We start from the raw sequence: 13,859 nt of genomic DNA, 5'->3' as shown, positions 1-13,859 counted from the left end.
TTCAAGATTATGTAGAAATATTGCAGAGGCTCAGCCAGCCCCTTTACTATAAACCCTTGCTGCTCCCCCACGTGAATACCAATGGCAAGGGGAAACTAGAGTGTATCAAGAGAGGGTGACCCTGAAGAGCTTGAGCGTTTAGGTGGTGTCTCCTCAGTCTTTCCAGTGAAAGGGAAAGACTTGGGTAGACACAAAAGTATACTGTGTGTCAATACTTGCCTGTGTGGCTAGTATCCCGTGCAGGGTTTTCTCTTCTATGACCACAGGACCCTGAGGAATAAGGAATGGTTGTCTCCATCTGAAAAAGTGGGGCAAAACTGTTTTTGCAAATAAGCTTGCCAACTTAATGACAAAGCCTTTAAACAAGATTTTTCAAGGGATGAAGACCAAAACCTGAGAGAAGTGAAATGATATGGGGCAAGGAGTCTGGGTGATAACAAAATAAAGAAGGTTCTCACACATTCCATAAGAAAACAGCAGAACTGGTGACCTATCTCAAGTCCCTGGATGTGAACTCCTCCAGCATGAGCTAAAAAAGAGGGAATTAGAAACTGAGCAGTTGCAGGGTAGCAGAAGCATGGGAGGATAGCTCACGTGGCTGGAGCATTGCAATGGGTTGATACAAGTTCTTTAGGAAGCACAGGTTGGGAACGGGAGGAAAAAAAGTTATCCCCTATGCAGGAGAGCAGTTTGAATGCACGAAGCTTTGCCATGAAATGGCCCACAAGCCAGTTGAGGGTTTATAGGTCAGCATCACAGGGAGGCTAATGAGGAAGTTGTTGTGATGGGTTTCTGCTACAAGCCTCCTCATCAAGAGGCAAAATAAGATGGAACCTTCTTTAGATGACTGAAAGAAGCCTTGCAATCAGGAAGAAGATTAAAAATATTGATTGGGCATGGAATTAGGAAAGCTAAAAATCTACTGCAACTGAAATTGTCAAGGAATGTGAACAGCAAAAGTAAAGACCCCTGAAAGTATATTGACAGGAAGACTAGGGGATCTTGTGAGGAGGATATGGAAGGGATTGCAGTGTTCAAAGCTTTGTTTGCCAAAGTCTTTACTGATAAGGTATGCCCCTCAGCTTTCTAGGACTCTGTGCCTAGCGGCAGAAGGCCTGCCTATGATAGGGAAAGGTTAGTTAAGGGTCAACTGAGCAAACAAATCAGTTATACAGCAGTTCATGACACCACAGGAGATACATCTGGTGCTGATGAGGGAGCTCGGCCAAATCACCTTTCAAAAACTGCATGACCAGGAGCAGTCCCAAGTGACTAGAGAATGGAAAGCTTCACATCAGTCTTCAAGAATAGTGAGAAAGAGGATCTGTGACATTAGATGCTGGTCAGCTTCACTTCAGTCTCCTGGAAGATTATGGAGAAAATCTGCATGTGGAAGTCATTCACAGGCACATGAATGACAAGAAGATGAATGGGAAAAACCACAATGGATTTACAAAGGGAAAATCATACCTAACCAGCCTGATTGCCCTCTCTGATGACTGGCTTGTTATCAGAGATGTCAGGGGATGCCTATTTACCTTGTTTTTATCATGACTTTTGACATGGTCTCCTATTCTATCTTTGTAGCCAAGCTAAAGAGATATGGACTAGATGCACAGACTACAAGATGAATGGAGAACTGGTTGAATGAGTAGTAGTTTGAAATCCATTTGCCAGGTGGGTACTAGAGGCTTTCCTCACAGATGAGTACTAGGGCTGTTACCATTTAATATCTTCATTAGCTACCTGGATGACATGGCAAAATGCATGCTCAGCAAGGCTGTGGATGAAACCAAATATAGAGGAAGAAATTGATACATTAAACAACAGGGCTGCTGTTGAGTGGGACTTTGACAGACTGGCTGACAGAAACTCATGAAATCCTAAACCTGGGATGAAATATCCACATGCAGCAGAATTGTCTGGGGCTGACTGGGTAGAAACAAGTTTTGAAGGAAAAAAACCCAACGAGATCCTGAGGTAACAAGTTGAACATCAGTCAGCATTGCAGCCTTGCAGCAATAAAAGTTTATTGCATAATTGGATGTATTAGCAAGAGCATATCCAGCAGATCAAGATCCTCTATATTTGGCACTTGTGACCACATCTGGAGTATCTTGCCCAGTTTTTGTTTCCCAGGACAAGAAAGGCAGTGACACTGGCAACTAAGTCCAGTAGAGGAACAACAAGATGGTAAGTTGCCCAAAAGTCTATGGAGATTTTTTTTAATAGATTATTAAATCTATATTATTGAGCAGTTATGTATAGCTGGGAACTTCTTTTCCAGTCCAGATTCATTCACCTTGTATACTGTTTACAAGAAAGCGTACCCTAATTTGCAATCTTTGCTTCAGCACCAGAGTACTCTTGAGATACTGAGTCTGTACTTTGCCATGCCAATTAAGTGTTGCCTGAAGTTGTCTTTCACTACACTCGGCTGCCTTGGGCATGGATAGAATACAGCTGTACAGCCTATATCCAACAGATAACCTGAGCTTGTCTCTTTCTAAGCATGATGTAGATACTTTAAGGCTTATTTACGTATTTACAGTAAATTTGACAGTCAGTAGTGTGGTAAGAAAGCCTGCTGCTTGTGGGTTTAACATGCTAAAATACACTTGCAAATCAACTTTCAATAATTTAGTTCAGACATAACCTATGAAGCTTTGAAAAACATTAGTGCCCAGGTAAAAAGCATGTGACAGGCAAACCCCTTAGAGAAGATCTGGACATGGAGACAAATAAGCAAGGCACGCACACGTGTGTACATGCATCCATATGCTTTTGAAGTTGGTATGTGTGCAAAGACTAGTTAGCAACCTTTTTGTTTGTTAGGAGGGTTTCTTCCTTTCACCTCTGATTCCTGAAAACTGTTCTCTCTTTCTCACAAGGTGTTCATGTCAAAAGATCACTCAGGTACTTGAAAATCTGGTTTCTCACTTTTTTCCAGCGCCCTATCACCTATATGAGAGGGTCTATATTTTCTAAACAGGCTGCAAAAGGAAAAGGGGAGATTCCTAGCATCCCTGTTCATACAAATATTTTACATGGATTTAAGAGAACAGATAGGTGCCGAGTCACTTGGGTAAGCAAATCATGCTCTCTGAGAGAAAAGACTGAATGGGATCAAAACATTTACCAGAAATCATTGATTTGTATGCAGACCAATTTTCCATATATTTATTTTTAGTTTATTTAGATTTCTTTTTTTTTCTTAAATAACTGGATTCTCCTATCTGAGAGCTCTGGCTGCAGAATTGAGAGATGACATAACTTGTGAGGAGCAAACTAAAGCTGTCAGCATTTTGCACGAACAAGGTGGTGAATTAGAAAAGCATTATTTTAAAAAAATATTCTTAAAAAATTCAATATCAGGAACTTTTTAACATATGAATGAAAGGGTAAGAGAGGGCAAGAGAAGAGAAATGAAAGTCTCTTAAACAAGCAAGTGCAGTGGTAATCTCTTTTTCTCTACTGGGTAGTTTTAACACAGTCCATGTAGTGTAAGAAAACAATAGAAGCCGTTGCAAAGAAGAAGAAAAATGGATGCTTTCCCTATCCAGGTGAAGTAATTAGGGAAGACCAGTTTTACTAGAGAGTCAGGATTAAGGGACAGTTATATCTAGAGAGATTATAAAATCTAATAAGAACACACAACTCTCCAGAAAAGATAGGATAGGGAAGAAGCCAGCTGCTAGAGAGTCTAGCTATATCAATTTAAACTCCGTCCTAAAATACTCCCAGTCATACTATTATGAACAGGACTGAGAAAATTATGCTGTTGGTAACAATACATAATTTAAAAGAACTTGAAAAATTCTTTTTTTAACAATTTCTTACATATTTTCTCTGGCACAAAATCCTGTAGGAGCAACGTAAGTTCTGTGCTGGGTTCTCTCTCCTAGTAAACAAATACAAAGTTGGAAAACCTTTTATCCTTTATCTACTGAAGTCACTGTATTCTTAGTTTTGATGTGTGACAATACAATGCATCTCTATACAGAAAACAGTTACACAAACAAAATTAAGTCAGCATATAAGGATTATTTTTGCTGAACAACTAAGTATAGGGACATATTTTCTCTTTCAGTTAAAATATGTATCACAGGTTTCCCATCCAGTGTCAATAGGACAAACTGAACCTCTAGTCTGTGATATCTCCCTATTTGATGTTTTGAAGCAATTCCCACACAGCACTATAGGCTCACTCGTCATAAAAGCCTTCAACAGAACTTGGGGCACTGGAAGTCTTTTATTAATAACTCTATGCTTCACTTTACCCTAGTATTACCTAAACTGTGGCAGCTCTCAGCACTGAAATGTGTACTGCCATTTGCTATTTGCTTTTGGATGTAAGCAAGGATAAACAGTTTTAGGTTTAAAATTACAATAAATAAAACAACAATTAATTTCTTGGGGTAATGCTTTGGAGAAAGAAAAGCCAAGCTATATACAAAAAAAGTCATCTCCATCCATCCATTCCTAGCTAAAAATGGATGTTTTCCATGCATGTGTACATATATATACTTGTATGCACTTGTGTGTATGTTCACATATAGAGAAATAAAAGTATTTCAAAGAAATAGTTTCAATTAATTGAAATATATCAGATGTAATGAGAATGTTACATAATAACTACTAATTACTAATTGATAAATTTATGTTTCTGTTGAGTCATTATATCAATACTCTGAGCAAAAGAGTAATACAGCTGATCTCACAAAATAATTTAAATTATTAAATTAATTTTTAGATTCTCATAGTAAAAATAGCACTTCACTATTACAATGGAAGAAGTATCAGACACTAACATTAGTTTCGTATTTTCTGAGTTTTGGAGCATTTGTCAATATGACCTGAATTTCTCTTGACGCAGTTTGTTTTGCTTTGGCTTTTTTAATGCAGAATTCATAATAGTACTCATTATTTGCTTCTCCATGTCTTGGTAGGCCATTATTTATACTATATGTTGTACGTGATCTGCAGAGACCTAGCAAGTCAGGCACCTTTATTTTGCTGATCAGTAGCAGTGGGGATTCACAAAATACTTTAATGTGTGTTACCCAGGAAGAAATGGGTATATTAGATATATTCAGTATGGGAAGTGCATTTTCATTACTACACTAAAATAGTATAACATACAATTAGTGGTCTTTGGATTTTATTGATAATGGCTAATAAGAAAAAAGTCATTAATATGTTGGATAAGACCATAAACATTACTGTTTTGAGAATGGATTTAAAACATGCATTCCAATTATATTTGTAGGATTTTGATTACATTATCAGAATTATGATTAGTGTTGAAATGCATTTAAACTGAAGGATGATTATGGTGTTGTTAACTAAGGGTTTGCACTGGTTATTGTCACTGATTTTTAAAGTGAACAAAATAATAGATCATGATCAAAATCCAAACTCTACAATTTGGGCTAAATATTATTGATGATTTTCATAAGTTCCTCTATAGAAGAATGAACTTTACTGAATTAAGTAAAACAAGCAGGATTAGCCTCTTTGTTGAAACGACAATATATTTATTTGACTACGGAGCTCTTTAACTTTGCTGATACTTGACTATATAAGCTGCTGATCAAAAGGTTTGCCTATCATCTGCCCAGCCACCTAGTCTGCGTAAAACTGCAGTCATAACGGATACCAATAATTCTCAGGAGTTTATAACTTCTTAATGTGATCTGGTTAACCTCTTAATGTGATCTAGTTAACATGTGTCCAGTCCTGTTTTGAGCATTCTGACTGACAAAGCCAAAAGGATCTGCTCCATTAAGAAAATGGGTCTTTTATAATGAATCATTATTATTTACCACCATGATTTAAATTGCGCATGACTCATCTCATCAAACATGATCCTGGAACAACTGTTTGAGACAGTGTGTGGTTCCAAATCTAGAAACTGTGCGATGCCTCAAAGGCATTCCTTGGCCTTTCAACAATAAATAAAAACAGGTGAATCAATTGGTTTTTTTAGTTATGTATAACTGTTTAATGGACTTCGGCTGGCAAGTCATTACCTATGAAAATTACTAAGTATATTAATGACACTGATTTTTGAGTGCTTGTTAATGCTATAAAGTTATTTTGGATTGAAGCAGACTATTAATTATAACAGCTATTTTTAAACAATGTTACCTGTGACCCTGCATATTCCAGAAACGAATGTCACATTACAAGGACATTAAACCACTTTCAGCTATTTCTGAATAATTCCATCAGTAAACAAGCCCTTTTAGCCTATCTTCTACTTTGACAGATTGTCCAAGATACAAATTTGGTCAATAAAAACAAAATGTTCTTTTTAAAAGTTAAAAAAGTCACAGCCAACAAACACAATGTAACTTCTAAATGACTCCCTAGTTTCATGTCTCTCTCCTCCTCCCACCCAAAATAAACAGATCCAGCTTGCAAGATGCTGACCAGTAATGAGAGACACTGCACATCCATCACGCCCACTGCCTCAGGGGGAGGTAGGAGCACGTAAGTTTTTGCAAGACCATGTTCAAACTATGGATATAAAACTCAAAAACCCAGAGGAAGGCAACAAAGTATATGATGAGTATTTATCACTCCGGTTACAGGTCCCAGTTTCTACCCTGAAAAAACACACTTAAGAAAAAGTAAAACAATGGTTCCCCAAAACATCCAGGTGACAATTGTTCCCTGGAAGGGAAACAGTCAAACAGACAGTGTTTTCACAGGAATATCTTATGGTTTTGTTACACAACAGCTTATGAGGAAGTTTGAAAGTTGTTGGAAGGAATATTGTGTTATTACTCCCACAGGAACCAGAGCTATTATCGTGCCATTGGTCTGCTTCACTACCATACGTGTTTTACACTTATTAACTCTCACGGTGCCCCTCAACATTAAATTTACACCCACTCTGAATATTACCCAATCAATTTATTTATATTAATTACTTTAGATAAGCCTGCTCTTAATGTGCTGGGAGGCTCCTCTAAGTGGTCTCACATAACATTTCTTGTTGCATTCTACAGTGCTGCCGTCATACTTCTTCCCCCTCTAATATAAAATATATCATGATTATCTACACTTTATATGTATATTAAAATGTCTACTGTTTACAATGACAAGTAGATTGCACCTTCTGTAACTCAGATACAGAATTAAGTAAAAGGGGAAAGGGAATGAAAAAAGAGAAGAGAAGAGAAGAGAAGAGAAGAGAAGAGAAGAGAAGAGAAGAGAAGAGAAGAGAAGAGAAGAGAAGAGAAGAGAAGAGAAGAGAAGAGAAGAGAAGAGAAGAGAAGAGAAGAGAAGAGAAGAGAAGAGAAGAGAAGAGAAAGAGAAGAGAAGAGAAGAGAAGAGAGAAGAAAAGAAAAGAAAAGAAAAGAAAAGAAAAGAAAAGAAAAGAAAAGAAAAGAAAAGAAAAGAAAAGAAAAGAAAAGAAAAGAAAAGAAAAGAAAAGAAAAGAAAAGAAAAGAAAAGAAAAGAAAAGAAAAGAAAAGAAAAGAAAAGAAAAGAAGAAAAGAAAAAGAAAAGAAAAGAAAAGAAAAGAAAAGAAAAGAAAAGAAAAGAAAAGAAAAGAAAAGAAAAGAAAAGAAAAGAAAAGAAAAGAAAAGAAAAGAAAAGAAAAGAAAAGAAAAGAAAAGAAAAGAAAAGAAAAGAAAAGAGCTCCATAATTGTAATTAGCGTACAATACAAATTTACTGCCCATTTTCCATTAATTTAACTGTTTATATAGCAGTCCTAACTCTATAGTTTAGCATGAAGGACACCCAAGAAGAAGAGGGAGAGAGGCAGTATATTAGAGACCTTCTTTAAATTCAGAAGAAGATTAGTTATCATATACGCGTATTTAGCTTTATAAAATAAGCATGGTCAAAATTACTGAACTTGAAGTGGGGTATTCAGATTCTGCAGCTTCAGTGCCTTAAGAAACTTCCAAGAATATGTTGAAGGAAAACCTTGCCATTGGCCTCATTTTGCTTAGGAGAGAGACAGAACTAAGATGTCGTTGACTTATTCAAGCCAGATGAACTAGATAAATGGGACAACAGAAAGTGATTATGGTAGGCAGAATTTCAAAATAAGACTGAGGAAACATAATAGAAACAGAAAATTTGGGACCTTGAACTCACCTCAGTGTCTGTTTTCTTGAGAGACATGATCAAGTTTTAAACACAAAAACTTAGATTTAAAAGTAGTTTTACAATATCTACCATTAAGACAATTGTTTTCATAACTACTTTTGTATTTTAATAGAAAAAGGTTGCTGCTGACTCAGGTTTTATTTCATGTATTTAAACACAGCCCTGTGATATTTTGCGAATAGAAACATTGCAGTCATGCCAATGCACAAGGGGAACTAGAAAATGCAACTAATTAAAAAACAAACCTGAAGTCCATTCACTCAGTAACCAGCAAAGTGAAGCGCCAAAGCAAACAAACAACATCAAAGGTGAAAATACACAAAAATATTAGATATTAAATTGGCTTATATTTTAGTCATCTGAGGTATCATAAGCAACACAGATAAGGGTTTTTTTAAGAATATATGATTTTAATTGACTTTGTCCCTTTAATGATAAATTTACAATGAAAATGACATGTCCACCATAATTTTGAAATACAACATCGCTACCATCGCTTTTCTGCAAATACCTTTGCATTATATTTGTTTGTGGCAGAGGAGTAAATTTGACAAAAATAAATTCTTTTACACATCCACCCTTGTAGGATTAATAGCAAGATGAAATATTTCAAATTAAATAAATGAAGATAAAAATCATATAAAATAATGTAAACATTCCTCCTGTGTCTCTTCAAGCAAGATTTTCCTCAGTACACCAACCATGATTAAAAAAAGTGAAGAAATAAGATCTGTTTATTGAGAATGAGGCAAAAGGATGCAATTGACATTGGCCTGATATTTTACCTCTTGTTGATTTGGGTAATAACTTTTCCTAACCTCCAGTATCGATGTCAGTCCACCCCCAGAACTCTGAGGCCATTTGGATTGGCAAGAGCACACGCAGCTAATAAATGCACGCCACCGGCACCCGTGCAACTTCTGGTGCATTTGCTGATCCTCTGAGGCCCTTCTCCCAAAGGCTGTCAAAGATGCTAGTGGCAACTCCTCCAATACTTGCCACAGACAGGTCAAGTGGAGATGGTTTTATTTAATTTGGAAGAGGAAGAGTTTTCTCTGCCATCTCTCCGTGCTCCCACAATGTGTACTCAAGCATTAGTGGACAAATACATCAAATAAATATCAGATAAAAGCACCCAAAATATGCTCGGTAATGCAAAGAAAGGATATATTTTAGGGTATGGTCAGAGAAGATATTCAAAGCCTCCATTGTTGCTTCTAGAAATGTCAGGACAATTCAGAAATGTCAGTTCCTTTACCGGTTTCCAGATTGTAATTGAAGGATCATGTAGCTCTCTCGCTCTTTCTCTCTCTTTCTCTCTCTCTAAATAGGTCTATAAAGATCAGCTGGAAAGTGCAGACAGAATTGTTCACTGGTTAGCTTTACTTAGAGCTACAGGGTATATATGTGCTTTGTTTTGTCTTATTGATCAATCTAGCTTACATTTTTAGCACACACAAACAAAAATCAGGAAAAATAAAAAGTTGATGAAAAACACGAACAACACAAAACAAATAAGGTTCCAATCGTGCAAATTTTGCTTCACTGGATAAAGCACTTCTTGACACAGTAATGTCCAGAATCCCCCTCCCCCAGAAAAATACAGGACTGAGACTGAAGCCATTCTTTTTTTTTTCTTTTTTTTTCTTTTTTTCTTTTTTTTTTCTTTTTTCCTTAAGGCTATACAACACAAAGAAATAAAGTATGGAAAGAACACCTCATTGGGCTGAATACTTCATTCTTCTGGCTCTGGAGCGAGCCTTTGACAAAGCGATTGTGTGGTCCAAGTTATTTGTCTCATTGGGACAACAACAAGAGAAAGAAAAAGAGGAAAAAATGAAAGAGAGGAAAAAAATAAAAAGGAATAAGAAAGTCAATGATCCCAACAATAAAATCCGAAATTGACTTTACAATCACAGGTACAAATTGCTCAGGTCGATAATTTCATTTCTCCTAAAGATCACTGTCGTCTAAAACTAATTAGAGGCGCAGGTTCCCGAGGAATTGTCAATATTCAAAGCAAATGTTGGAGTTTAGAAGGTTATCATTCTTCTACCGAGACAGTCTGACAGGGTGACTGGAAATATTGTCATGTGCAGCCAAGTTCAGGGTGTCGTTAACGATTGAATCCTTGCTCCGGCTCATGGATCTGTCTCCTATTTGGACTTCTTTTATAGTGGAAAGACTAAGAAGCCAGAAAAGGTTGAATATTTCCACCCTCCCATGAGGTTACCCCTTTCCAGTTTGAGATGCACTTTGTCTTCTCTTTCCATGTGGAGCAAGACCCCATTGCTGGCTGCTTCTCTGGTGACATCCTGATCCCCTGCAAAAGCTGAAATCACTGGGTAGCCGTTTTGCATTAAACTTACCTAAAAAGTGCAAAGAGAGAGAATCTGAGTTTTCTCAATACCCTCAGTGGCTTTTTTTTTTTTGCCCTGTGCACACCACTAAACTTTTGTGCAGGTTAGAAACAGGGTTGAATTAAGCTAAGACAACGCATGATTTCTGTCATGCATACAGACCCCTTTAACTAAAATAACCTACAGCCTCGTTCTTCACTTGCTGTTTTTGTAAATGCACCTTAGTGTCTCGAAATGAGCATTTAAAAAAAAATAGTAGGGAAAGACAGCATCTTCTTTAGATCACAACCCACCTGGATGGTTTGTCTGTTATAGACCTTGACCACGTGGAAACTGAAACTATATATCCCTTTTCTTGGTGCTACAAATATACTGGAAGCAAGATCAAAATGGTTGCCAATATTAACTAATACCTGGAAAGTAAACAAACAAACAAAACAAAACAGAAACAAAAAAAAAAGGAGAGAAAGAGAGAAATCAGACCCCACCTTAGAAAAGCACCAGTGAAAATCTGACATGAGCTCCATGACCAATACTAAAGCCTGCTTGAAATGGCATTTGCAGCACAATTAAAAGTGCACTGCAGGGGAAAGGAGCCAGAGTTACAGAGGTATTTAAAAAGCATCACAGTTCATAAAACGATTTAGTTACGCAAAAATGATCTCCAAAGCCAGTTAGATGAAGCGCAAATGTCCACACTGGCTGCCAATAAAGCAAAGGTGGCAGAAGCGGGGGGGGGGGGGAGGCGGGGTGGAAGGAACGAAGGGGGGAGAAGCGAGGAAAAAAATCCCGAGACTCATCAACTCATAATGAAAATGTATGTTTTTTTAGCTACCGTTACTGAAATCGGAACTGCTCCCGAGTTTAATAGGGTATGGAACTAAAATCGTAGTGCACAGAGGGGCGAAGGAGGACAGAGGATGCTCAGCACAGCCACATCTGCCAGCTCATGCCCCTCTGTCCCTCTGGAGGGCTGTGCCGCCTGGACCGCACCCTCCTCGGGCGGCCGGGGTGGGTCTGCTCCTCCCCCCCCCGACAACAATCTTAATTTGTCATATATTTCAATGTCTTTTGAAACAGAGAAAAAAGAGACAGAGCTGAGCCCTCCGGCAGATGTGCAAAGCTGCGGCGGCCGCATCCTGCTCCCGCAGAGGCTGGCGGTGCGGAGACCGCCGATTTGACTGGGATCCGGGCCCGGTACATCCGCTCTCTCCCTTTCCAAGCTCCAGCGACGAGCAGCCCGATTTGACTCCAAAGGCACGGGTAACGAGGGGCGAAAAACCCGGGGCCCGTGGCAATCCCGTGCGGCGCGGGTGTGAGACCGAGCCGCCTGCTCCGCCGTGCCCGCCCCCGGGGCGCCCCGGCCAGGCTCAGCTCTGCCCGCTACAACTTCTGCTTTAATGAAGAAAAATACAAAGCGGGAAGAAACAAACCACAAAACAAAACTAAAAAAAATCCTCCCAAATAGCCAAACCCTATTGTTTCCAAGAAAGGAAAAAAAATATTAATCCGTTATTGTGTGAGCACGGAGGGAGGAATGCCTTCAAACTCCTGAGAACTGAGCATTGCGGGGTAAAGCCTTTAAAATACACTATACATAAAGCAAGATCCTTTTTTTTTTCCTCTACTGATCTGACTTTATGAGATCTTGTACGCTGGGAATAGCTGTGCAAACTCATTAGGAGGGACAGGTAGACAGATGAATGACAGGCGGACAGACAGATGAAAAACAAAACAAAACAAAACAAAACAGAGAAAACAGTTTGCGTGTGCTAATTTTGGCTGACTCTGCAATACTACTTCAGGAGTCAGAGGCGGTAGAAAAAAAGTAAATTTCATCGCAAAAATCAAGCGGAAGGACGGAGCATGGGCTCCGGGAGGCAAGCAGTGAGGCGGGGAAGGGGCAGGACGACCAGGCCGGGCTGTCCGCTGCTCCGCGCGGCGTATGCCGTGCAGGTTAACACCGCTCCGTTATAACCCACCGGGGACACCGTTCGCTTCGTTTGATAACGCTGGAAACACCCTCTTCTTCCTCAGTCCACCCTCCCCCGAGAGATGCTGTAACATCGCCAAATGCGCTCGGAACAGGCAGATCCAGCGACTCCCCATTGGTAAATCTCTGTCCTCCCCTTGCCCTGAAAATGAGCATTTCCGACGGAGCATCGAAGTGGGGATGCACACCCTTCCCTCCGGGTGGTCCCTGGCTGCCCGGGGCAATCCTCGGCTGCGAGGAGCCCCCGCAAGCGCCCGAGGCACAAACTCACACTTTAAAGCCCTCTCCCTGCTAGCGATGGGGACGGACAAGAAGTCAGCGTCCTCCCCCCTTACCATTCCACTACCAGCCCAGGAAAGCCCCGCAGCCACCTCAAAGAACTTCCCAAACACTTTCCGAGGAGTTGAACTGTAAGATTGCTATTGAGCGTGTGGGTCGGGATTAAATGATGGAAAAGGGAGCAAGAACGAAAATAATGGGGGGCTGGGGCGGGGATGGCCGCGCAGGGAGGCGAGGGGCCGGCCGGCGCGGGAGTGGGGGGCAGCAGCGAAAGCAAAGCAGGCGGCGGCTGACCTGGTCGAAGTAGATGGTCATGGTGCGGTTGCTCATCTCGGAGGGCTCGTGGTTGGTGCTGCGAGTGGCCGAGAAGGCCACCTTGGCGCTGCCCGAGCGCACCGAGATCCCCAGGGAGGAGGTGATGGCGCCGTCGGCCGAGGGGCTGGAGTCGCACACCACCAGGCACTTCCCCTCCAGGACGATGGGCTCCGTGTCGTTCTGCGCCCGCACCGGGCACCCGGCGGGCAGCAGCAGCAGCAGCAGCGGCAGCGCCGCCGCCAGGCAGCAGCAGCAGCCGCCCGCCGGCTCCGCCAGCGCCCCCCGCCGCCGCCGCCCCATGCCCAGCGCCGGATCGCCGCCGCTCCGGCTCGCCGCCGCCGTGCGGGCTCCCCGCGCCGCCGCCGCCGCCGCCGCGGGCGGGCGGCCGCGGGGAGGCGGAGGGGGCTGCGCGCCTGCTGCCGCCGCGGCGCCCTGCGGCCAGCGCTCTGCGGGACGGCGGCTGGGCAGCGGCGGCTGGGGCCGCGCCTTCCTCTCCTTCTCCTCCTCCTCCGCCTCCTCCTCTTCCTCCTCCTCCTCCTCCTCCGCGCGGGGCGAAGGAGGCTCCTCAGAGGGCGGGCGGCGCGCAGTAGTAGCCTGGCAAGGGCAAAGGCGGCGGTGAAGCAGAGCCGCGGGCAGGCGGGAGCCGGGCACCACGCCGCCCGGCGGCACCCCGCCGGCGCGGAGTCCCCCCTCCCAGCCCCGGGCGCCACAGACGGCACAACAGGTCTGGGAGAGACCTCGCTGCCCGGCGTCTCCTCGCCTCTTCGCTTTCTCCCACCCCCC

At 41.6% G+C, this 13,859-nt stretch overlaps 1 protein-coding gene across 1 annotated transcript; it reads right to left on the bottom strand.

Moving 5' to 3' along the window:
- Window positions 1-8,456: 8,456 nt before the first annotated feature.
- On the bottom strand, window positions 8,457-13,477 carry CBLN2 (cerebellin 2 precursor). Its single transcript, XM_074576541.1, has 3 exons — window positions 13,056-13,477; window positions 10,783-10,902; window positions 8,457-10,498 (listed from the first exon to the last, which is right to left on the bottom strand). Exons 1-3 carry the CDS (start codon window positions 13,374-13,376, stop codon window positions 10,301-10,303), a joined length of 639 nt encoding a protein of 212 aa, XP_074432642.1. The 5' UTR covers window positions 13,377-13,477; the 3' UTR covers window positions 8,457-10,300.
- Between the last annotated feature and the right edge of the window lie 382 nt (window positions 13,478-13,859).

The sequence above is a fragment of the Larus michahellis genome, chromosome 2, assembly GCF_964199755.1.
Source record: "Larus michahellis chromosome 2, bLarMic1.1, whole genome shotgun sequence".
Lineage (NCBI taxonomy): Eukaryota > Metazoa > Chordata > Aves > Charadriiformes > Laridae > Larus > Larus michahellis.
The sequence above is the reverse complement of the archived record's forward strand: the minus strand, read 5'-3'. Positions and strand labels throughout refer to the sequence as shown.